Here is a 25,398-nt window from a genome sequence, read left to right as displayed (position 1 = left end):
TTTCCATGACGCGCATACTTTAATCAAATTTGAAATATAAACAAAAACATTGATATATTGACTACTGATACAAAAGCGGCATAGTGGACGTTAGCAGGGAGTAAAAGAGAAGCAAGTCAAAAAGAAAAAAAAGACCAGTGCGCAAAAGTGAAGGAAACCAAGTCTAGTATTATACAGTGAACCTTTACGTTATGTTTAGGATACACAACAGCACAGCTTTGATTGCTCTTAAAGGTTTGGTGAGGACAGAGCACACACTGGTTCCAGGCTCTCAGATTAGCCATGGTTAGGCATTGTCACTTTTCTGCAGATAGGTGATGATTCCAATATAGCTATCAATTGTTCTCCTGAATCTGCTGTGTCCCAATTCTATACTACCAGATATATCGTGTTGGATTCTACTCCATCGAGGTCAAGAAATTAGTTGAAAGCAACATGTGTAAATCATTATCCTAAACAGAGAGAGGTTATGAATTATCATTCGCACAATAGTAAAACTCCCACAGAGGTGATGTTGACGTTTCCATTCAAGTGTTGGCATCGAAGTTATCCCATTCTGGCTTAGCTCGTAGATCAAGAGATGATAAGCTGCTGCTGAAAAGTACTGTGAAGCGTGATGATAAAAAACACATTAAACAACAAAACAACAGTGGTGGGAAAGTACCCAATTGTAATACTTGAGCAAAAGTAAAGATACCTTAATAAAAAAGTACTCAAGTAAACGTGAAAGTCACCCAGTAAAATGTACGGATAGCCAGGGGTACACTCCAACACTCAGACATTATTTACAAACAAAGCATTTGTGTTTAGTGAGGTTGCCAGATTAAAGACCCTATCGATGACCAGGGATGTTCTCTTGACAATTGTGTGAATTGGAAAATGTTCCTGTCCTGCCAAGCATTCAAAATGTAATGAGTACAAAATGTAATGAGTTATTTTCTTTTGTAATGTATTGGAGTAAAAATAAAAGTTGTCAAAAAGTACTATAAAGTATTTATGCTCAAGTACTTACTTTACACCACTGCAAAACAATCACCATACAAACACACCCCGGCCCGGTCAAAACATAAATCCATTCGAGCATGATGTGGTTTATTCAGTGCAGTGATTCATTGTGTCTTCAGACATCCAAAATATCGAAAGTGTCTCTCCCAGTCCCTCCTTGTGTGGGTAAAAGCCAATCCAGCTTGGTTTTGGTCGGTATTTTTTCCCCTCTGTCGTATATGACGCAAAGCATGATCCAGAATCTCAATGGACGATGTTTGGTGTGTCCTCTTCTCCAGCTGATGGCTCTCACCCTATCAGTGTTGTAGAGCAGTTACGTTAGAACCATCTCAGTCCCAGTCCAGCCAGTTGTGTGTGTTTGTGTTTGTGTTCATGTGTGTGCGTGTCTACAGCCTGATGTTCCTCTCCTGCATGTCCTGCCGACAGATGCCCCCCAAGGTGTTGAACTTTGACCCCAGGTCCCCCAGGAACTCCAGGTTGTCATCTAGATTGTTTAGCGACAGCTCGTCCAGTGACTGGCACTTGCTGCCTGTCCCCTCGTAGCCATACCCGTAGGGTTGGTAGTCCACCTCGTCTCCAATCATATGCAGCTTCTGGAGATCCAATGTGTCAATGTTAGAAAAAAGTTATCTTAAATCATATTTGAATTAGATTCTACAAAGTCTGATAAAACTCTCAATACTAGTAACTAAACAAGTAGGCCATTTATATGTAATAGATCCAATAGAGGGATACTTCTTACATTACAGAATTTGTATTAATGATAAGACAAATATTACCACCATTTGTTCTTGTTTTCAAGACCACATGGTGCATCACACACATCTTTACCTAAATGTCTCTCTCTGTTCCAACACCCCAGGCTACTTACTGTATGTAACCTTTTCCACATGTCACCATGACATTTTCTGCATGTCACATACAGTACCAGTCAAATGTTTGGACACACCTACTCATTCAAGGGTTTTTCTTTATTTTTACTATTTTCTACATTGTAGAATAATAGTGAAGACATCAAAACCATGACATAACACATATGGAATCATGTAGTAACCAAAAAAGTGTTAACCAAGGCAAAATATATTTTAGATTTCAGATTCTTCAAACAAGCCACCCTTTGCCTTGATGACAGCTTTGCAAACTCTTGGCATTCTCTCAACCAGTTTCATGAGGTAGTCACCTGGGATGCATTTCAATTAAGAGGTGTGCCTTGTTAAACGTTCATTTGGGGAATTTATTTCCTTCATAATGCATCTGAGCCAATCAGTTGTGTTGTGACAAGGTAGGGGTGGTATACAGTGGGCTCCAGTGTAGCGCAACAGTCTAAGGCACTGCATCTCAGTGCTAGAAGCGTCACTCAGACCCTGGTTCGATTCCAGGCTGTATCACAACCGGCTGTGATTGGGAGGCCCATAGGGCGGAGCACAATTGACCCAACGTTAGGGTTTGGCCGGGGTGGGCCGTCACTGTAAATAAAAATGTGTTCTTAACTGACTTGCCTAGTTAAATAAAAAAAAAAAAAATTAAACTGAAGATCACCCTATTTGTTAAAAGACCAAGTCCATATTATGGCAAGAACAGCTCAAATAAGCAAAGAGAAACGACAGTCCATCATTACTTTAAGACATGAAGGTCAGTCAATGCGGAACATTTCAAGAACTTTGAAAGTTTCATCAAATGCAGTCCCAAAACCATCAGCCCTATGATGAAACTGGCTCTCATGAGGACCACCACAGGAAAGGCAGATCTAGAGTTGCCTCTGCTGCATAGGATAAGTTACCAGCCTCAGAAATCGGCAATTAACTGCAACTCAGATTTAAGCCCAAATAAATGCTTCACGGAGTTCAAGTAACAGACACATCTCAACATCAACTGTTCAGAGGAGACTGCATGAATTAGGCCTTCGTGGTTGAATTGCTGCAAAGAAACCACTACTAAAGGACACCAATAAGAAGAAGAGACATGCTTAGGCCAAGAAACACGAGAAATGGACATTAGACTGGTGGAAATCTGTCCTTTGGTCTGATGAATCCAAATTTGAGATTTTTGGTTCCAACCACCGTGTCTTTGTGAGACGCAGAGTAGGTGAACGGAGGATGTCCGCATGTGTGGTTCCCACCGTGAAGCATGGAGGAGGAGGTGTGATGTTGTGGTGCTTTGCTGGTGACACTGTCTGTGATTTATTAAGAATTCAATGCACACTTAACCAACATGACTGCAACAGCATTATGCAGCAATGCACAATCCCATCTGGTTTGCACTTAGTGGGACTATAATTTGTTTTCAACAGGACAATGACCCAAAACACACCTTCAGGCTGTGTAAGGGCTATTTGACCAAAAAGGAGAGTGACGGAGTGCTGCATCAGATGACCTGGCCTCCACATTCACCCTATCTCAACCCAATTGAGATGGTTTGGGATGAGTTGGACCGCAGAGTGAAGGAAAAGCAGCCAACAAGTGCTCAGCATATGTGGGAATTTCTTCAAGACTGACTACCTCATGAAGCTGGTTGAGAGAATGCCAAGAGTGTGCAAAGCTGTCATAAAGACAAAGGTTGGCTACTTTGAAGAATCTCAAATATTAAATATATTTTAATTTGTTGAACACTTTTTTGGTCTCTTACCCGGTCTATGTGCTCTGAGATGTGCTGGTTTGACAGCAAGCCGAAGGAACGGGAATACCTCGAAGAGTTACTCTGAGGAGAGAGTGGAGAAAACACAAAAAACAAACATGGATGATTGATGGAGGAACAACAGTGTATGTCGTGTGTATGTATGTGTCAATGGTGTGGTGTCAAGTCGACCACATCCTGATAGTGCACGGCAACACTTACCCTCATGGTATTGTTCCTGCTTGTAGTCTGGTACTGCAATTAGAAAATACACATTCATATTATAAGGATCGACTGCATTAATGCACCCACTTCACTGTATAAATCCTTGATAACCTGTAGTTAATCTGTAATAACCTGTATCTATACACCTGTCAAATCATACAGCACTATGGTAAAGAATTCATAAAAGGAGGGTTATGTTTCCCTCTAGTGGCTGCCTGGAGATGTCACTCACCATGCCCCGCCCACCCTGGCTTCTCAGAGTTCCGTTGGCCTCGCCCATTCTCTGGAATGTTCCCCCTCCTGAGAACCCTCCCTCTCCTGACGAGGACATCTGGGTGACCTGGGGAGAGATGGAGGTTGAGTTCTGAGACACAGGCGCTGCTGCTGGGACTGTACTGGATGGCCGCTGTTTTGCAAGCTCTGACCCAACTTCACTATTTTGTGATTCTTTTGTCATTCATTTTTACTTTATTTTCATTAAATGTATCCTCTATCATTTTTTACAACCGACAAGAACATTTGAACATCAGATCAGCAGTTAATTACCTAAATTCAGCCTTCATCTTCAACTCATCTGCCCTGAGCCCTTTTTGTAATTCTGACCCAATTTTTGGGATACGCAAGAGGAAACGCCGGCATTACAGAGGCAAGAGAGGAAGGATCCTGAAGAGTGTAAGGCAAAGGGAAAACCGGCCACCTCTTCCCTCTATTGTACTTTCCAATGTTACTTGATAATAATTTGCTTCTAAAGTGATTCTCGAACTGCAATATTCTCTGCATTTCTGAAACATGGCTCTCGGTCTCCCTCACCACTAGGGGTGATAAAGTCGTTGACCACTGTTATTTTACCCACAAGCAAGCATACAAGGCCCTCCCTCATCCGCCATTCATCCGCAAATCAGATCATAACTCTGTACTCCTGCTTCCTGTTTACAAGCAGAAGTTCAAACAGAAAGTACCCGTGACACAATTCATTGAAAAATGGTTACAAGAATCAGAGAATATGCTACAGGACTACTTTGCTAGCGCTGATTGGAATATGTTTTGAGACTCCGCCGATAACATCAACAAGCTAACAACTTCCCTCACCGGCTTCATTAGGAAATGCGTCGGCAAATTTGTCCCCACAGTGAAGGTTCGCTGCGTCCCCAATCAAAAGCCCTGGATTAACACTGAGGTTGGCCCTAAACTACAGGATAGGGCTACCGCAGACAGGGCTTTCGCAGCCAACCCCGAGGCTACGGCTGAGGACTGGAACAAGTACAAAAAGTCCTGCTATGTCCTCCGCAGAGTCATCAAACGAGCAAAAGGACAATATAGGAATAAGGGGAATCATATTACACATGCTTAGATGCCCGCCGCATGTGGCAGTGGCTACAGTCCATTACGAATTACAAAGGAAGACCCAGCCGTAAACTGCCCATCATTGCCTCTCTATCAGACGAACTCATTGCATTTTATGTATGCTTCGACAATACCAACATTGTGCCGGGTGTGAGGGCCGTCACCGAACCCAGATGATTGGGTGATATCGCTCTCCGAGGTCGACGTGACTAAAGTCTTTAATCAGGTCAACAGTCACAAGGCCGCGGGGCCGGACAGTATTCTAGGGCACATTCTCAGAGCATGTGCAGAACAGCTGGCAGGCATATTCACAGTAATTTTCAACCTCTCCCTGTTCCAGTCTGTAATCTCCACATGTTTTAAGATATCCACCATCACTCCTGTTCCCAAGAACTATAAGGCTTCATGCCACAATGACTACCGCCCTGTTGCACTCACATTTGTAATCATGTGGTGGTTTGAGAGGCTGGATATGGCACACATCAACTCCAATTTGTATACCGCACCAACAGATCCATAGATGACACAATCTCAATTGTACGCCACACTACCCTCACCCACATAGATAAAAGGAATACCTATGTGAGAATGTTGTTCATTGACTACAGCTCAGTGTTCAATGCCATTGTCCCCTCTAAACTCATAACCAAGCTTACAACCCTGGGACTAAACACCCAGGTGGTGAGGGTAGGCAACATTACCTCTGCCACACTGACCCACAACATGGGGGCCCCACAGGGGTGTGTGCTTAGTCCCCTCCTGTACTCCCTGTTCATCAACGACTGGTGGCTATGATTCCAACACCATCATCAAGTTTGCTGACGACACGATGTAGGTAGGCCTGATCTTCGGCATTGATAAGACAGCCTACAGGGAGGAGGTCAGTGACCTGGCACAACAATCTATCCCTCAGCGTCAGTAAGACCAAGGAGTTGATCGTGGATAACAGGAAACGGGGGGCACACCCCCATCCACTTCAACAGGGCTGCAGTAGAGCGGGTGTCTAAATCACTCAGGACTTAAAATGTTGACAGTTCCTCTTCTACCTCAGGAGGTTGATAAGGTTTGGCAAGGGCCCTCAAATCCTCAAAAAGTTCTACAGCTGTACCATTGAGAACACCTTGACTGGCTGCATGACTGCCTGGTATGGCAATAACACCGCCCTCGATCACATGGCGCTATAGAGGGTGGCATGAACAGCCCAGTAGGTCATTGGGGCCGAGCTCCCCGCCATCCAGAACCTCTATCAGGCGGTGTGAAAGGAAGGCCTGGAAAATCGTTGAAGACTCAAGCCACCCAAGCCATAGACTTTTCTCTCTACTTTCGCACAGCAAGTGGTACCGGTGCATCAAGTCTGACACCAACAGGCTCCTGAACATCTTCTATTCCCAAGCCATAAGACTGCTAAATAGCTAACAAAGTAGCTAACTAAATGGCTACACGCACTGAGTTAACCCTTGTCACACACACTGACACTCCAACACACGTAAACACTCACTCCATAGTTTGCTCACACACACACATACATTTATACTGACGCTACACTCACCCACTCATATCCAATCATAATTTACTCTGCTGCTACTCTGTTTATCATATATCCTGATGCCTAGTCACCTTACCCCTATACAGTACATATCTACTTCTAGTGATCCAGTATCCCGGTTCAATTCTTGGACCGACACTTCTCTGTATACATCAATGAGGTCGCTCTTGCTGCTGGTGAGTCTCTGATCCACCTCTACGCAGACGACACCATTCTATATACTTCCGGCCCTTCTTTGGACACTGTGTTAACAACCCTCCAGGCAAGCTTCAATGCCATACAACTCTCCTTCCGTGGCCTCCAATTGCTCTTAAATACAAGTAAAACTAAATGCATGCTCTTCAACCGATCGCTACCTGCACCTACCCGCCTGTCCAACATCACTACTCTGGACGGCTCTGACTTAGAATACGTGGACAACTACAAATACTTAGGTGTCTGGTTAGACTGTAAACTCTCCTTCCAGACCCATATCAAACATCTCCAATCCAAAGTTAAATCTAGAATTGGCTTCCTATTTCGCAACAAAGCATCCTTCACTCATGCTGCCAAACATACCCTTGTAAAACTGACCATCCTACCAATCCTCAACTTTGGCGATGTCATTTACAAAATAGCCTCCAATACCCTACTCAACAAATTGGATGCAGTCTATCACAGTGCAATCCGTTTTGTCACCAAAGCCCCATATACTACCCACCATTGCGACCTGTACGCTCTCGTTGGCTGGCCCTCGCTTCATACTCGTCGCCAAACCCACTGGCTCCATGTCATCTACAAGACCCTGCTAGGTAAAGTCCCCCCTTATCTCAGCTCGCTGGTCACCATAGCATCTCCCACCTGTAGCACACGCTCCAGCAGGTATATCTCTCTTGTCACCCCCAAAACCAATTCTTTCTTTGGCCGCCTCTCCTTCCAGTTCTCTGCTGCCAATGACTGGAACGAACTACAAAAATCTCTGAAACTGGAAACACTTATCTCCCTCACTATGTTTTAAGCACCAACTGTCAGAGCAGCTCACAGATTACTGCTCCTGTACATAGCCCACCTATAATTTAGCCCAAACAACTACCTCTTTCCCAACTGTATTTAATTTTTATTTATTTATTTATTTTGCTCCTTTGCACCCCATTATTTTTATTTCTACTTTGCACATTCTTCCATTGCAAAATACCATTCCAGTGTTTTACTTGCTATATTGTATTTACTTTGCCACCATGGCCTTTTTTTTTTGCCTTTACCTCCCTTCTCACCTCATTTGCTCACATTGTATATAGACTTGTTTATACTGTATTATTGACTGTATATTTGTTTTACTCCATGTGTAACTCTGTGTCTTTGTATCTGTCGAACTGCTTTGCTTTATCTTGGCCAGGTCGCAATTGTAAATGAGAACTTGTTCTCAACTTGCCTACCTGGTTAAATAAAGGTAAAATAAAAAATAAAAAATTCCTGCACATTGTAAATATGGTACTGGAGCTGACCCTGTATCTCGTATGCTTACTTACTTACTCTCATGTTCTTCTTATTTCTTATTTTTATTTCTTGTGTGTTTTTGTTCTACTTTTATTTTTTTTAGTATTACATCGATATTGATTACTGCATTGTTTATAGTTTGCAAGAAAGGCATGTGACATCAGAACTTGAAAGGTTATATACATTTTAATGTAGACTGATGCCCTACTCCATCAGCTGACTGAATTGTGTACCACTGTTGTCACCACTATTTTGTTGCGTTAAGTATCTAACATGGTATGAGCATGTTAGATAATGACATAGTAAAAGGGAAAATGCACAAAGTGCAAAATGAAAGCATAACTGAGGATTACGAAGAGTTAAATTCTGTTATGTACACTGTGATGTAGTACCACTCAGTGTAGAACTACGGAAAGTATACCACTGAGACAGGTAGGAAGGGCATTTAAGATCTTCACTCTTTGAAATGTCTCTCACAAATAGTTGACAGAGGTCAAATGCAATGCGTATCAGTGCTATTGACCAGTCAGGACAGACCAACGGGGTCAAGCTAAATAAAACAGGCTAATATCCTCCCTGAAACAACGTTTCCCACAGTTCAGATTGAGCTGTAGCCAGTGAACAAGGGCAGGCATGAACTGCAAGTATTTCACACTGCCCAAGTGGTTTGATGTGATGTGAGACTTCCATCGACTAGAGATGAGATGCATCCAAAAGGGGAAAGTATTTCAAGGTATTTAAAAACACATACTTTAACAAAAGTTTTAAAATAATGCATTCATGTTTGCATTGTGTGGACCTAAGGCTGATACCTCAATGCTTGAAAATTGTCATTGTCAGTAAGGATGTCACTCACAATGGTCCTCCCTGTGGTTCTGTACATCTCATTGGTCTCTTGGGTCATCTCATTATTCTTCTGAGTAAACTGTCCAATCAGAGAGCAAGAATTAAGCACAGCATAAACAACAGTTATTTAGACTGTGATCAAAGTGTTGTAGTAAGATGGTAGAAGATATAGTAACTAGTCTTGTTGTTGGTGGTGACACAATTAAGAATATAATATTTACATTTGAGTCACTTAGCAGACACTCTTATCCAGAGCGACTTACAGTTAATGAATTCCTACATTTCATTATTTGTTTTCTCCATGCTGGTCCCCCGTGGGAATCAAACCCACAACCCTGGCATTGCAAGCGCCATGCTCTACTGTACCAACTGAGCCACATAATATGATATACAGGTATGTGGAGTAGAAGTTCTCTAACGGTGGCAAATGAAGTGGTGTAGTACAGATGTAGGATCTTTATTTGATCCCCCTGTTGCAGGAGAACTTTTCACTTATAGTGTATTTGAGGTTTTAAAAGGCTTCGGAAGTTTGTAATTTCCACTGTGAAATTTCAGACTTGATTTTCCCTTACGAAAATCTATCAACCCCTACAAAACTGTCCATTAATTATAATCCACATAATAAATCACATTTCCTGTTGCTGCAGAATTATTTTCCTGCTGTAGCAAACTGGCTCAAATTAGAATCCTACTTCTGTAGTAGATAGAAACATAGAAAGGTAGGGACAGGTATATAATAGGTAGTTCTGTTCAAACAGTAGCACTATCTTACAGATAGGATACTTGGCTCCAACTCATTCTCCATGGGCAAGCATATGATACATATTGCTTGTAAATCCCTAAATCTTAGGAAACTATCATTTAATGTTACATTATATATACAAAAGATATGTGGACACCACTTCAAATTAGTGGATTCAGATATTTCAGTCACACCCGTTGCTGACAGGTGAACAAAATCGAGCACACAGCCATGCAATCTCCACAAACAAACATTGACTGAAGAGCTCAGTGACCTTCAACATGGCACCGTCATAGGATGGCACCTTTCCAACAAGTCAGTTTGTCAAATTTCTGCCCTGCTAGAGCTTCCCCCGGTCAAATGTAAGTGCTGTTATTCTGAAGTGTAGGAGCAACAACGGCTCAGCCGCGAAGAGATAGACCACACAAGCTCACAGAACGGGACTGCCGAGTGCTGAAGCGCGTAGCACGTAAAATATGTCTGTCCTTGGTTGCAACACTCACTACCGAGTTCCAATCTGCCACTGGAAGCAATGTCAGCTCAATAACTGTTCATCGGGAGCTTCATGAAATAGGTTTCCATGGCCGAGCAGCCGCCCACACAAGCCTAAGATCACCATGCGCAATGCCAAGCGTCGGCTGAAGTGGTGTAAAGCTTGCTGCCATTGGAGTCTGGAGCAGTGGAAATGTGTTCTCTGGAGTGATGAATCTAGTTTCACTTTCTGGCAGTCCGGTGGACGAATTTGGGTTTGGCGGATATCAGGAGAACGCTACCTGCCCATGCATAGTGCCAACTGTAAAGTTTGGTGGAGGAGGAATAATGGTCTGGGGCTGTTTTTGATGGTTCGGGCTAGGCCGCTTAGTTCCAGTGAAGGGAAATCTTAATGCTACAGCATACAATTACATTCTAGATGATTCTGTGCTTCCAACTTTGTGGCAACAGTTTGGTGAAGGCCATTTCCTGTTTCAACATGACAATTCCCCCATGCACAAAGTGAGGTCCATACTGAAATGATTTGTCAAGATCGGTATGGAAGAACTTGACTGGCCTGCACAGAGCCCTAACCTCAACTCCATTGAGCACTTTTGGGATGAATTGGAACACCGACTGCGAGCCAGGCTTAGTCGGCCAACATCAGTGCTCGACCGCACAAATGCTCTTGTGGCTGAATGGAAGCAAGTCCCCGCAGCAATGTTCCAACATCTAGTGGAAAGCATTCCCAGAAGAGTGAAGGCCGTTATAGCAGCAAGGGCGGGACCAAATCCATATTAATGCCCATGATTTTGGAATGAGATGTTCAACGAGTAGGTGTCCACGTACTTTGGACATAGTGTATGTTAGTCAGCGCCCTTCTAAATCTTCTGAATCTCACTGATGTGGTCCACCGGGCCTACTTCACCATGCACGCTGTGTCCTACACAATCCAATACACTCAATATCTTAGTGCATACTAATTCGCTCCATAATATCCGTACACTCTATACATCTCTGGTACACACTACTCAAATCAAATCAAATCAAATCAAATTTTATTTGTCACATACACATGGTTAGCAGATGTTAATGCGAGTGTAGCGAAATGCTTGTGCTTCTAGTTCCGACAATGCAGTAATAACGAGCAAGTAATCTAACTAACAATTCCAAAAAAAAAATACTGTCTTATACACAGTGTAAGGGGATAAAGAATATGTACATAAGGATATATGAATGAGTGATGGTACAGAGCAGCATAGGCAAGATACAGTAGATGATATCGAGTACAGTATATACATATGAGATAAGTATGTAAACCAAGTGGCATAGTTAAAGTGGCTAGTGATACATGTATTACATAAGGATGCAGTCGATGATATAGAGTACAGTATCAACGTATGCATATGAGATGAACAATGTAGGGTAAGTAACATTATATAAGGTAGCATTGTTTAAAGTGGCTAGTGATATATTTACATAATTTCCCATCAATTCCCATGATTAAAGTGGCTGGAGTAGAGTCAGTGTCATTGACAGTGTGTTGGCAGTAGCCACTCAATGTTAGTGGTGGCTGTTTAACAGTCTGATGGCCTTGAGATAGAAGCTTAGATGCTTAGATAGCTTACTTAGATGTGGCCTATACTTAGCTCTTTAGTAGTCACATCTGTACGGTATTCTATAATTAATATTCACCCTTTACAAAATGCAAGTCTCCTCCAAGACTTGTAAGCAAATGTTTAGGTTTCTAAAAGCACATTTTACAGTGGAACTGCAACCTGTTCTGGGCGCTCTAACACATTCTTTGAGCAGATGAGTCATCTTCCCTGCACAGTCAGCCTTACCATATAAATGTGGTTTGGAGAATGTGGTCAGTGTTGTAGGCTTACTCACTCTGCATGTGGCACATGTTCTCATGAGTCACACCAAAATCATGGATGTGATCTCTTTAACTCTCTCATTGGTACTACAGAAACTAAATGATGCTAATAGTGACCGAACCTGCTTCATTCAGTGATTACCATACATACAGTACGTTTTAGAGGGAAGCACACACCCTACACAGAAACCACTAATTACCTGTAACTGTCGTGACATTAATTCCTTTCCCCTCCATCATATGACACCTCACACACTCTCACACGCTCTCTCACACGCTCTCTCACAACTCCACCTAACCGTGCAGAATACACCCACAGATACGACATTGAAAAATCTCAGACCCTGTGTTTGACCATAGACTGTTTTTTGTCTTTTTAAATAAGGGTTGTGACACGGAAAAATATGAGTTACAGAAAGAATGAAAAAGAAGAAGAAAGTAAGAATAGTGGCCAGTTTACCGGTATGCCTGGGGTGGTCTGCTTCATTCCATCTATCACCTCCCTGTTAGGAGTGGTGGGGGTCAGGATCAACATGGGCTCACCCTAAAAGGTAGGGACAGGAGGAGAGGGAGAGAAGAAAAAAAGGAGGATATGGGTATAAGAGTGGAAGAGAGGAGACAGGAGAGGTAAGTAGAGAGGATAAGAAAAGAACAAGAGTTTATGATTGCAGAGGAGAGGAAAGAGAAAAGAGATGAGTGGAAAGAGACGAGAAGAGGAAAGAGATGAGGAGAGAAAATAGGAAAGATATGAGTAGAGGAAAGAGAAAGAGATGAGGATAGGATAGAGATGAGGAGAGAAAAGAGGAAAGAGATGAGGAGAGGAAAGAAATGAGGATAGAGAAAAAATGAAAGAGAAAAGAGAGAGGAAAGAGGAAAGAGATGAGGAGAGGAAAGAGATGAGGAGAGGAAAGAGAAGAGATGAGGAGAGAGATGAGGAAAGAAGAAAGATATGAGGAGAGAAAAGAGATGAGGATAGGAAAGAGATGAGGAGAGGAGAGGAAAGAGTTGAGGAGAGAAAGGAGGAAAGAGGAAAGAAGTGAGGAGAGGAAAGAGAAAAGAGATGAGGAGAGGAAAGAGAAGAGATGAGGAGAGAGATGAGGAAAGAAGAAAGATATGAGGAGAGAAAAGAGATGAGGATAGGAAAGAGATGAGGAGAGGAGAGAAAAGAGATGAGGAGAGGAAAGAGATAAGGAGATGAGGAGAGGAAATAGGAAAGAGATGAGGAGCGGAAAGAGAAAAGAGATGAGAGATGAGAGGAAAGAGATGAGGAGAGAAAATAGATGAGGAGAGGAAGGAGATGAGGAGAGGAAAGATGAAAGAGATGAGGAGAGGAAAGGAAAGAGAAAAGAGATGAGATGAGAAGAGGAAAGAGAAAAGAGATGAGGAGAGGAAAGAGAAAAGAGATGAGGAGAGGAAAGAGAAAAGAGATGAGGAGAGGAAAGAGAAAAGAGATGAGGAGAGGAAGAGAAAAGAGATGACAAAAGAGATGAGGAGAGGAAAGAGAAAAGAGATGAGGAGAGGAAAGAGAAAAGAGATGAGGAGAGGAAAGGGAAAAGAGATGAGGAGAGGAAGAGAAAAGAGATGAGAAAAGAGATGAGGAGAGGAAGAGAAAAGAGATGAGAAAAGAGATGAGGAGAGGAAAGAGAAAAGAGATGAGGAGAGGAAGAGATGAGAAGAGGACAGAGAAAAGAGATGAGGAGAGGAAAGAGTAAGAGATGAGGAGAGGAAAGAGACGAGAAGAGGAAATGAAGAAGAAAAGAGATGAGGAGAGAAAATGAACATTGAAAGTTATTACAAGATGAAACATCACGTCAGACTACAAACTGTTCACATACCAGAGGAAGAATACCTGTCTTGCAAACAGTAAAAACATGTCTTACCCAGACTCAATGACAACAATAACATGACTAGGGTTACAAAGCTACTGGTGATTTACCAAAGTTACCGGAATCTTCAGTAATTTTGGTTATTTACAGAACATCTATGGCAACCTATTGTAACTTTGGTCAATTATACTTGAATAACTTAAATGTATATATATATATTATATATCTGTGTCAATATCATCCATGAGTATCTAGTAGACAGACCATACGGTTCAAAAGAAAGTAGCCAAATTCATGAATAAAGCATCTAACTAACATGGCATTTTTTTCAATTACCTCTGAAACTCTTCAACTATTGACTTTTTCACAACTGCCACCAGTTTGACGCCAAAACATTGACAACAAATACATAGACATAATAAAATAACTACATACTGACATAGTAAAGTAACTACATACTGACATAGTAAAGTAACTACATACTGACATAGTAAAGTAACTACATACTGACATAGTAAAGTAACTACATACTGACATAGTAAAGTAACTACATACTGACATAGTAAAGTAACTACATACTGACATAGTAAAATAACTACATACTGACATGGTAAAATAACTACATACTGACATAGTAAAGTAACTACATACTGACCATAGTAAAGTAACTACATACTGACATGGTAAAGTAACTACATACTGACATAGTAAAATAACTACAAGTGTGTAAAATATATATATAAAGGTTATTTCATGCTGAAACCCTCATATTAAACACCAATGGTATTCACTGGTATTCACCAATGGTATTCACTAAGTTGATGGTTTATATTTAGGATGATGTTTTACAGCTTTGTCATTCGATTTTTTATTTTAAAATAATCTTGTTTAATTATTACATATTTTACATGTGATAAGGCCACACAGAGTGCCATTGATAGTTACAGACACCTGTGATATTCTGAAGTACCCAAGAAGGCCGCGAGATGTCTTGTGATAGATAACATAACATCTGTGAAAGACACACAAATTCTGGTAGTTTACTGGTAAACTTAGAACGTTTCCATTATTAATATACCCTCCCTTTGCAACCCTACACATGACAGCTCAGTAAGTGATTGTATTGTACACTCCTGTCTTTGTGCTGAACACCCAGACACATAACTTAATGTATACATTCGGCACAAATACTGTAGATATACATGCACGCATGCACGTGAACATATACACCCACACACACCTTGCATGCACTGCCCCCTGACTCCTCGTTGTATTTGATGAGAGTCTGGTTGCCCTCTTCTTGCAGGTTGAGGGGGAGGTGTGTGAACGTCTTACCGCCACACTCACACAGCAGGAGGAAAAGCAGTAGCACTGGGAGAGGGACATACAACCACAGAGTCACCACTAACAGTCATATCTCATAGCATTTTACCATACAAAAATGAATGGATGTTTAGTCATGTTTTTATAACTTTTCATAGCATGCTGTATCACTGCTATCTATCAACATGTTTTAATTACAATAATGCATCAAAAGTTTGCTCTCAATTTGATAGATGTGATTTAGTTGGTGTCTCTCTTCATTTTTTCCACTCTGAATTTCAGGCCACAAGCACTAAGTTCTACGAGTGTCTGAGTAACTGACTTACTGATTATCCTTCTACTCTATAACTATCCCTTATCCCTATATACAGTACTCCATTCCTAGTCCCTTCTAACTCACGTAAGAGGAGCAGCAGTCCAGCCAGCAGTAGTCCTATAGCGGCAGGGCCCAGGTTGGAGCTTCGGGGGAGAGTGGCCCTACACTTGTCTCCTTTCCCACAGTCACACACTATCACCTGGACAATGTGATGTGCCTCCTGGCTTTGCTGGTCGAGGATCACCAGAGGCACCGTGTAGTTACCGTACGGCAGGGTCTTCAGACTGACCAGACCCGCCTCCATACCTGACCACCGGGGGGAGAGCGACAGAGAGTGGTGAACGGAGAGGAAAAGAAGGTAGGAGGTTAATTAAGCAATAAGTCCTGGGGGGGTGTGGAACATGGCCAAAATACCATGGCTAAGGGCTGTTCTTACGCATGACTCAACCCAGAGTGCCTGGATACAGCCCTTAGCTGTGGTATATTGGCCGTAAGGACCTGGCGTCTGAGTAGTGGTATTTTCTAGGTTAGCAGGTTGTATGGAGATAGTAGATGGATAAAAGCAGTGCTTTGGTGTGTGTGTGTGTGTGTGTGTGTGTGTGTATGTATGTGCGTGCGTGCGTGTGTTTATGGGTGTGTGTGATTCTGCTGACCATTGGCAGGGTCCAGTTTCCAGTGGCTCTTCAGTGTTTTGTCTCCATTGTCCACTCCCAGGGAGAAGGAACAGGGGCATCCAAAGGGAGGTTTGTCCTTGTCTTCTACTGGCACAATCACTTTGTTACCACACATGACCAGCTCCTTCTCCACCAAAGAGGGTATGTTATCATTGATATCCCCAGGTGAACCAGAATGGTGCCTGTAGCTGTGGCAGGAGGTTTGCCTGAGAAAGGAAGAGATTCTTTAAATACTTTATTATGCTCAATAGCATATACTGTACATATGCATACGTACGTACACACACAGCTACATGCATGTTCACACGCACACAGGTGCACACGCAGGCACACACACAAACACTCACACTCACACACAGACACAGACAAACGCACACCTCACGCACTAACCGTCATCTATGGCATGGATTAGGATAGTGTATATGTTGTCTTTGTTGACGTGAGGTGACTCCCCGGTCCATCTTCTTCACTGTGGTAACCGCTCCTGTCTTGTTATCTATGGTGACCCAGCCTGCTGGGTCCTCAACTAACTCATACCTGGTCAGGACATGGATGGGACAGATAGATGCTTACTTTGAATGCATACTGTACATACAAAATAAGTTGTGGTAATCAATTTCACAACCCAGGTGAATCTGAGTCATCACATGTTGCCACCTACCTGATTTTTCCCACATCTGAGTCAACGTCAGTGACCTTGGGCGTGTACAGCACCTTCCCTGTCACCTCCTCCTCCTTCACGTACACGTCTACCACATTTTTGTCAAACTCCGGGGGGTCGTTCACGTCAATCACCTTCACCGCCACGTTCACTGTCTGGGGGAGCGCGGTCAGGGTTTTAGGGGAGTTGGGCCCTCCTGAGCCACACACAAACAGAGGCTCCTCGTTCTCCACGGCGATCTCCACGTTGGTCACCGTCGTCTTCTCAAAATCCTTCCCCTGGGAAATGTAGTCAATAAGTCAATACAGAACAAAAATTTAAAAAACTACTTGGAACTAATACTATCTTAATCTGACCAGTTTCTCACAGCAGGAAAGTAATCCTGCAGCAACAAGACATGTGAGTTAATATGTGGAGTATAATTAATGGTCATTTATGTAGGGGTTTATACATTTCTCATCAGGGCAAATCAAGTCTGACATTTTAAGGTGGAAATTACAAACTTTTGAAGCCTTTTTAAACTTTGAATACACTGGAAGTTTGCATTTACTGTTGTGCAGGAAAATGATCTGCAACAACAGAGTGATCAAATTAAAATGGCATATCTGTAAGTGACGTTGATGCTCAGAAACTTGTATAAGGTCATAAGGTCAAACAGACTCACCTTGATGACAGTCAGTATACCCTCGTTGGTCTTGGGGTCGGTCTCAATCTTATAGTTCCCTTCCTCGTTCCCCTTCACAATGGAGTAAACAGCCCGCCATGCGGGGGTGTTGGGGGTGTCTGCATCAGTCACAGCCACTCTGAGTATCTCCCTATTGGACTCCATCTCCATAACCTGAGTATTGTACTGCACAGAAAGAAGGTAAAGTAAATATTTGTGTTTCACAAATTACTTAAGACATGTTCACTCAATCAATCAGTTGATCAATCAACCAACAAATCATTGAATCAGTCAATCAACCAGTCAACCAACTTGGAACTTACAGTCTTGTTTTTGAACACTGGCTGGTGAGTGTTGGAGTCCATTATGTGGAGGTTGACCACGGCAGTTGAGGACAGGGCTGGTTTCCCATGATCCTTAGCTTCAACAGTCACTTTATACATCTTTACTTTCTACATGAAGAACAAAATAAATTAAATATTGATCCCACCATTTTAAAATACATATTAAGAACACCTTTGTAATATTGAGTTACACCCCTTTTTCCCCTCAGAACAGCCTCAATTCTTTGGGGCATGGACTCTAAAAGGTGTTGAAAGTGTTCAACAGGGATGCTGGCCCATGTTGACTCCAATGCTTCCCACAGTTGTGTCAAGTTGGCTGGATGACCTTTGGGTGGTGGACCATTCTTGATACACACAGGAAACTGTTGAGCATGAAAAACCCAACAGCATTGCAGTTCTTGACACAAACCTGGCACCTGGCACCTACTACCTTACCTCATTCAAAAGGGGCTCGAATATGTTGTCTTGCCCATTCACTCTCTGAATGGCACATACACAATTCATGTCTCATTTGTTTCAAGGCTAAAACACCCTTCTTTAACCTGTCTCCTCCACGTCATCTACACTGATTGAAGTGGATTTAACAAGTGACATCAATAAGGGATCATAGCTGTCACCTGGATTCCCCTGGTCAGACTCCCCATGTCATGTTCATAATGTTTTGTGTATGTGTTTGTGCATGGGTGCGTCAAGTGGGTGTGTGTCTGTGCATGTAATGGCTTGTCTGAGTGTGCGTGTGTGTTGTAGTGGAATCTCACGTCGTAGTCGAAGCAGCCGGTGAAGGTGAGCTGGCTCATCTTGGTGCCCTCCACCTGCTTCAAGTTGATCTGGGGCTCAGCTGGCTCCTGAGACAACACCCTTAAACTGATGGCGGAGTTCTCTGTGTTTGCCTCATCCCTGTCCTTGACTATCAGAGGCACTGGCAGATAGCCTAAGACGGGGAGACGAGGGCAGGAGGGGAAGATCAGGAAGGATGAGGAGAAATATTGGGGAAGAGGAGAGAAGAGGAGAGAAGGGGAAATTAGTTCCCCTTTACATGTTCTCTCTGCTCAAAAAGAGCACCCACTTGCCACTTGATTTCTCAGCCGAACGCAATGACTGATTGGTTCTTGTGCGAACAGTCTAGTTAAGCATATTTTGTGCAAGGCCTATATGCAGGCATATGATTTACAGCCTTTCTGTGTACTGACCCTCTGGTAAACTTTCTTTCACACTGGCTTTCGTGACAAGGTTCTCAAAGTAAGGCTCATTGTCATTGATGTCCTTAATCGCCACGTCGAACCCCAGAGTCCTGTCCACGGGATTACCAGTCTCCTTGTCCATGATGTCAAAATTAATCTGTAGGAAATAATATTATGATTGTCAATTTATGTTTAGATATTCTTTTTGGTGAAGATAGTTTTATCTGTCTGTTCTGTAGTTTATCTGTAGTTTTTTATTTTATCTGTCTGTTCGTCCGTCTGTCTGTCTGTCCGTCCTTCTGTCTGCGTGTGTTGATGCTCACGTGAAAGAAGGGGTATGTCTCCCTGTCGATGGACTTGTGTACAGAAACCACTCCGTCCGTTTCGCCGATGGAGAACACGCCCATCGGTTCCTCGGTCACTCCGGTTCCACTTATTCGGAACTGGTAGTTGTTTATGAGCATTGGTGTTCTATCGTTGAATATCTGGAAAGACAGCCTTGTTGATGAGCAGTTTGCAGTGTTATGAATACTGGATCCCTGGTTTAGGAGAAGCCTAAAATGGGTCCAGGGTTTACAGTATGACTCACTACAGAGTTATGTTGGAAGCAACTGTTCTTCTGATGAATGACTATTAGACTATTTATGTGCCCAGTGCCTTTGTACCTTGTTTGGTGGTGTATGATGTTTTTACCTGTGTGGCTATCTTGGGAAAAGGTCCAGGGTCCTCCTCCACTAGCTCAATGGTGGACAGGACCCACCTTCTTTTGGAACGCACCAGCAGCTCCTTTAGGAAAGGGGATGAGGGCCATTGTACTTCTTTCTTTAAACTCAAAAATGTATTTCAAATTGTTCTCTCTTTTTTTCTGGAAATGCCCATGACATACCCGCTTTTCCCGCTTGTTCATTGTATAGTTGCCAGTATCATGTGCCAGTGCTAATGCAACCATGATTGAGACCTGATGACATAAACAGTGCAAACATGCAATTAGAGAGAATATATGTGTGCATAGTAAAAAAATAAAATACATAAAGATGAAGGTGTGGTTCATCCAGTCATATTCCCACCCTGTGTTCGATCCAATAGCCTGCAGGTGAGTCATTGCAGGTGACAGACCTCTGGGAGACATGATCTCTCTCTCTCTCTCTCTCTCTCTCTCTCGAACACTGTTCATAGACATTTGTATAGACATAATAAAAAACACAGATTATACCTAATGAATCATCCAATGAGGTAGCCTAGTGGTTAATAGCATTGGGCTAGTAACCAAAAGGTTGTGTGTTTGAATCTCTGAGCTGACAAAGTGAAAGATCTTTTGATGTGTCCTTAAGCAAGGCACTTATCCCTAATTGCTCTGAATAAGACTGTCTGCTAACTTACTCAAATGTACATTTAATTAGAAGGAAAACTAAGAGATGGACACTTGTAGTTGGTCAAGGGATGGTCAAATTGAAAAGTTGCACCACAAATTGACAAATTAAAAAGCTGAATAATATGTTTATTCAGGGTCAGGCATTAAAACGCAAAGGGGTGTGTAATTATGATGATTTAAGCAAAGCTCTTACGGTTGAAGGCAAGGTGAAGGTTTATAACAATTGATTTGGAATTATATTTACTGCAATCAATTGACATGTATATTACATAATAAGTAGTTTGAGAATGTGGCGCTACACCCCAATGAAGGCTGTCCGCTACACATTGACAGTTTTGGCTCAGTCCAGTAAAGAAGTTCAGAGTGAAAACGCAATTCGATAGATCTGTGATCGATTAAATTCTGGAGAATGTTACAAAGTAGGACGTGAAATGAGGGCACTTGCATTCTCACCACCACGGCCTCTGATAAAGACTTCAGGTTTATTCATCCTCCAGAAGCCCTGCATACTCAGCTATCAACACCCATTCAATGATGTCCCAATTATCATGGGAGATTTTCAAAGTCACTATTGATTCAAAGCTCAGTGAACTCCCTACATGCTCAGACTGGTCATTTTAGTAGAGAGTAGTTTTGCATTAACATTCCAAGAAAGTTATTTAGCATATTTAAGTAAGTGATGCTGTGAAGTTAGGTGAACGGACATGTCACTGTAAATGAGGTGAGAGATGAGAGGAGACAAGCTTCACAAAATAATGGTAGTAAAAGTTTAAGAGAAGATGGTATATTTACAGTTAAGTAGAGTGTGTGCAGAGCATTGGATAGCATAATTACTTACGCCTGACATGATTTTCAATCGACCCAAAGCAGTGTATGTGCAAAGTTTCAGAATGATCCAATGAACCATTGCATTTCTGTTCAAAATGTTGTATCAAAACTGCCCAAATATGCCTAATTTGTTTATTAATAACTTTTCATGTTCAAAACTGTGCACTCTCCTCAAACAGTAGCATGCTATTCTTTCACTATAATAGCTACTGTAAATTGGACAGTGCAGTTAGATTAACAATAATTTAAGCTTTCTGCCAATATCAGATATGTCTATGTCCTGGGAAATGTTCTTGTTTCTTACAACCTCATGCTAATCTTATTAGCTTACGTCAGCTCAACCGTCCCGTGGAAGGGACACCGATCCCGATGAAGTTTTCAAGACAATGTCAATCAGATGGCAATGAAATCTCCCATTTGTCCAAAGTGTAATGGGTATATGCCTATATGTAGCCTAACTGAACATCAACGGCACCAGGTAGCCTAGTGGTTAGAGTGTTGGGCCAGAAACCAAAAGGTTTCTAGATTGAATCCCTGAGCTGACAAAGGAAAAATCTGTTGTTCCGCCCCTGAACAAGGCAGTTAACCAACTCTTCCTAGGCCGTCATTGTAAATAAGAATTTGTTCTTAACTGACTTGCCTCGTTAAATACAATGAAAAGCCCCAGCTAACACACCTGACTCCAATAATCAACTAATCATGATCTTCAGTTAAAAATGCAAATAGTTTAAGTCAGGTGTGTTTGCTAGGGATGGAGAAAAGTGTGACACCAATCAAGCCCTGAGGACTGGAATTGGCCAGGAATGCCTGGAGGGTTAAAACCCCTGGTAGGTATTTGGTGCCATTGTTTATGAGGTAGGCTAGATATACTAAAAACCTTTCAACATTCAGAGAGAAAACACTCAAAGCATTGCAGAGTGGCATACTAATGTTATAACATGATATATTGCACCCAGATGACACTTCTGTGATCAATATTTCAGGTATGTTTACATTTATACCAGGGGTTGGAACCGGTTCATAGAACAGAACCGAAAATCAGAAAATAACATTTTTTGAGGAACATTACCAGAACCGAGAACAAAAGTGATCTATATTGTTCAGAACTGTTATTTTAAAGCATGGGAACAGGTTATAATGTTGTTTTACACTCTGGACATTTTTTTCCAATTCCAAAAAAAAAAAAAAAACAAGCGCCTATGCAAAACCCTCACTGTCACTCAGAAATGTGTCTGCCTGCTGAAAATCTTTGCCTGTGTGTGTGTGTGTGTGTGTGTGTGTGTGTGTGTGTGTGTGTGTGTGTGTGTGAAGCCCACCTGCCCCTCCCTCTGAAGCATGCATAGGGTACTGTAGCTACTGACGTTACAGGCGTGATTCAGAAATTAGGGAGAGATTTTAATTAGAGAACAATGGATACACTTTTTCAATGCCAGTTAACAATATTATAGTTATCACGTTTCACATTGTATTTATCAACTACAAAAAGGTAAGAAGTGTTTTTATTTTAATTCTGGTGTTGCTCCACACATACAATCTTGTTAGCTAGCTAGCTTAATAGCTAGCTCTGATCTAGCTCTGGAAAACTCTAGGTGACATTATGTGTAATGTAATGGATCTGAGATTCATGATCAAGAGCTAGCTCTGGTCCAACATTAGTTAAGCCAACTCTCTGAAATTCAAAGACATTCAAAGTTCCTTCATAGAAGCCGATCCTCCGTAGGTATAATTCTGTGGGTCTAATTCAGATAATGCATGTCATAACAACAAGATGCCCAGTGCTTCATGCCCAGAGCTCTCTTCATCCTCAAAATGTAGGTCGCATGTCGCACCCTACACTACACTTCTATGAACAATGCATGTACATAGCTAGCCCGCTCCACAGCAAGCTACCCATTCATTAGTGAAGCGATTTAATGTCAAGCTAAATGTAAAAAAAATGTTTTTTTAAAATTGAGATTTAAAAAGGAACAGAGAGGAACAATATTAACCATGACTTATTTTGGGTCGAAACGTTTCAGAACTTTATTTTGCTGGTCGGAACAGTGAAACTGAACACAAAAAATTAGGGTTCTGTTCAGAACGAAACGATTGGAAAATAATTTTAGTTCCAACCCCTGGTTTAGACAAATGTGCCTATTTTGTCAATGCTAATCTACTTTAGCACAATTAATTCTGTAGAAGCTGGTTTTGTACTCACTATCAGCTGAAGCAAGGACAATTTCCCCATTTTGGACCGTTCCGCTTGATATCCTCTGGGTGAATGTCAACAACTCAGCTTGAGACACTTATGTGAGGGATGTATGACACTGACTCTACTCCAGCCACTTTAATAATGGGAATTGATGGGAAATGATGTAAATATATCACTAGCCACTTTAAACAATGCTACCTTATATAATGTTACTTACCCTACATTATTCATCTCATATGCATACGTAGATACTGTACTCTATATCATCGACTGCATCCTTATGTAACACATGTATCACTAGCCACTTTAACTATGCCACTTGGTTTACATACTCATCTCATATGTATATACTGTACTCGATATCATCTACTGTATCTTGCCTATGCTGCTCTGTACCATCACTCATTCATATATCCTTATGTACATATTCCTTATCCCCTTACACTGTGTATAAGACAGTAGTTTTTTTGGAATTGTTAGATTACTTGTTCGTTATTACTGCATTGTCGGAACTAGAAGCACAAGCATTTCGCCACACTCGCATTAACATCTTCTAACCATGTGTATGTGACAATAAAATTTGATTTGATTTGATTTGTATGTGAGGGACGGCCCACTATCCCTCCAGGCAGAACAGGCGTGTTTGATCGTGTGTGTGTGTGTGTGTGTGTGTGTGTGTACATTATCAGGACCCTAATGTGCTAACAAATCACCAGAATGTCCTAACAAGGTAGGAAAACAAGAAGATTTTAGAAAATTCTTAACTTTTATCATGTTCTGAATTAGTTAAAATGCTATTTTAGGCTTAAGGGTTACACTCTTAGAAAAAAAGGTGCTATCTAGAACCTAAAAGGGTTCTTCGGCTGCCCCCATAGGAGAACCCTTTGAACAACCCCTTTTGGTTCCATGTAAAACACTTTCCACAGTGGGTTCTACCCACTGTTCTCTCTAAGCTGTTCGCTGCACAGGACTGCGTGGTCCCCGGGACTGCCCAGGCAGAGAAGAACCAGAGGGAACTTCACTCCACTAGAGATTTCCCTGTTAGTTAGCACTATCAACGTTTCCCTTTACTGTGGGAATTGTGATCGAATCAACGCAATATTAGCCACTTTCAATGCAACATACTGAAACAAAACTAACTATGCATTTGTTGTAGGCCGAATGCAGTGGAGAGTAGGATTCTATTGCATTGACAGGCACTACTCAGGCCCATACTCTTCTACACAGACCTGTGCGCCATAACCAGTCAGAGCTGCAGTACGCCTATATGCAAATAGACCAGTGCAATGTACGGATCTGTGCCCTTCAGCGGTTGTAATTAGTTGTTTTGAGATCAAAGAGAGAGCTACATGTAGCGACGTGAGCACATTTGTACATTTGTTCATATCCTTTGCTTGTAAGTGATTTATTAGCCCCATTACAGATAATGTGTAGTCAGCAATGGAGGAGTGATTACCTCCTACAAGAGCACAAAACATGTGCATTTCTAGACATTGTTGACCAATAAAATTGATAAAAACTCTAAATTAATTTACCTTTCGTCTCTGTGTCAATTAGCATGTGGCTGAATCTCACAGGAGAAATCATCCGAGTGAGGGAAACAGTGCCCCTCTGTCTCAGTATGTGTAGCCCATGTATCTGATGCTATCTGGAACAAAAGAGAATGACATGTTGCCGCCATAGCATTTGATTGATTGATGCTAGCAAGCATTTGGCCTCCCTTGATCATTTTTCAAAATAAAATAATTAGCCAATCAGCGTTGAGCTGAGGTCAATTGTGGGTTGTCCTGGCACAAAAAAATGCCCCCCAAGGAAAGTCAGTTTGGATTTGCCTTACACCAATCAAGTCACATCCTAAGCTAAACGTCATC

At 41.9% G+C, this 25,398-nt stretch overlaps 2 protein-coding genes across 2 annotated transcripts; both read right to left on the bottom strand.

The window, feature by feature from the left end:
- Positions 1-16,446, bottom strand: LOC121842801 (desmocollin-3-like). The gene is made up of 9 exons (XM_042312558.1): positions 16,266-16,446; positions 15,697-15,918; positions 15,214-15,344; positions 12,608-12,691; positions 9,066-9,134; positions 4,076-4,183; positions 3,841-3,873; positions 3,631-3,702; positions 1-1,598 (listed from the first exon to the last, which is right to left on the bottom strand). Exons 1-9 carry the CDS (start codon positions 16,399-16,401, stop codon positions 1,392-1,394), a joined length of 1,062 nt encoding a protein of 353 aa, XP_042168492.1. The 5' UTR covers positions 16,402-16,446; the 3' UTR covers positions 1-1,391.
- Positions 16,446-20,296, bottom strand: LOC121838673 (cadherin-like protein 26). Its single transcript, XM_042312557.1, has 11 exons — positions 20,204-20,296; positions 20,023-20,094; positions 19,830-19,922; positions 19,460-19,621; positions 19,146-19,293; positions 18,714-18,886; positions 17,935-18,063; positions 17,612-17,797; positions 16,948-17,225; positions 16,677-16,823; positions 16,446-16,492 (listed from the first exon to the last, which is right to left on the bottom strand). The coding sequence occupies exons 2-10, from the start codon at positions 20,083-20,085 to the stop codon at positions 16,679-16,681; spliced, it is 1,377 nt and encodes a 458-aa protein (XP_042168491.1). The 5' UTR covers positions 20,086-20,094; positions 20,204-20,296; the 3' UTR covers positions 16,446-16,492; positions 16,677-16,678.
- Positions 20,297-25,398: the final 5,102 nt, after the last annotated feature.

Source organism: Oncorhynchus tshawytscha, unplaced genomic scaffold (assembly GCF_018296145.1).
Source record: "Oncorhynchus tshawytscha isolate Ot180627B unplaced genomic scaffold, Otsh_v2.0 Un_contig_38_pilon_pilon, whole genome shotgun sequence".
Classification (NCBI taxonomy): Eukaryota; Metazoa; Chordata; class Actinopteri; order Salmoniformes; family Salmonidae; genus Oncorhynchus; species Oncorhynchus tshawytscha.
The sequence above is the reverse complement of the archived record's forward strand: the minus strand, read 5'-3'. Positions and strand labels throughout refer to the sequence as shown.

Excerpts from the sequence above, each read along its gene's own strand:
- LOC121842801 (XM_042312558.1), bottom strand. The coding sequence starts at position 16,401 with ATGTGTGGTAACAAAGTGATTGTGCCAGTAGAAGACAAGGACAAACCT. Across the intron at positions 15,919-16,265 it reads GAAACTGGACCCTGCCAATG|GTATGGAGGCGGGTCTGGTC; the intron begins GTCAGCAGAATC and ends CCCGGTGGTCAG. Across the intron at positions 4,184-9,065 it reads GAACCACAGGGAGGACCATT|GTCACCCAGATGTCCTCGTC; the intron begins GTGAGTGACATC and ends ATCTCTCCCCAG.
- LOC121838673 (XM_042312557.1), bottom strand. The coding sequence starts at position 20,085 with ATGGTTGCATTAGCACTGGCACATGATACTGGCAACTATACAATGAAC. Across the intron at positions 19,923-20,022 it reads TGAACAAGCGGGAAAAGCGG|GAGCTGCTGGTGCGTTCCAA; the intron begins GTATGTCATGGG and ends CCTTTCCTAAAG. Across the intron at positions 19,622-19,829 it reads TTCCCAAGATAGCCACACAG|ATATTCAACGATAGAACACC; the intron begins GTAAAAACATCA and ends CTGTCTTTCCAG.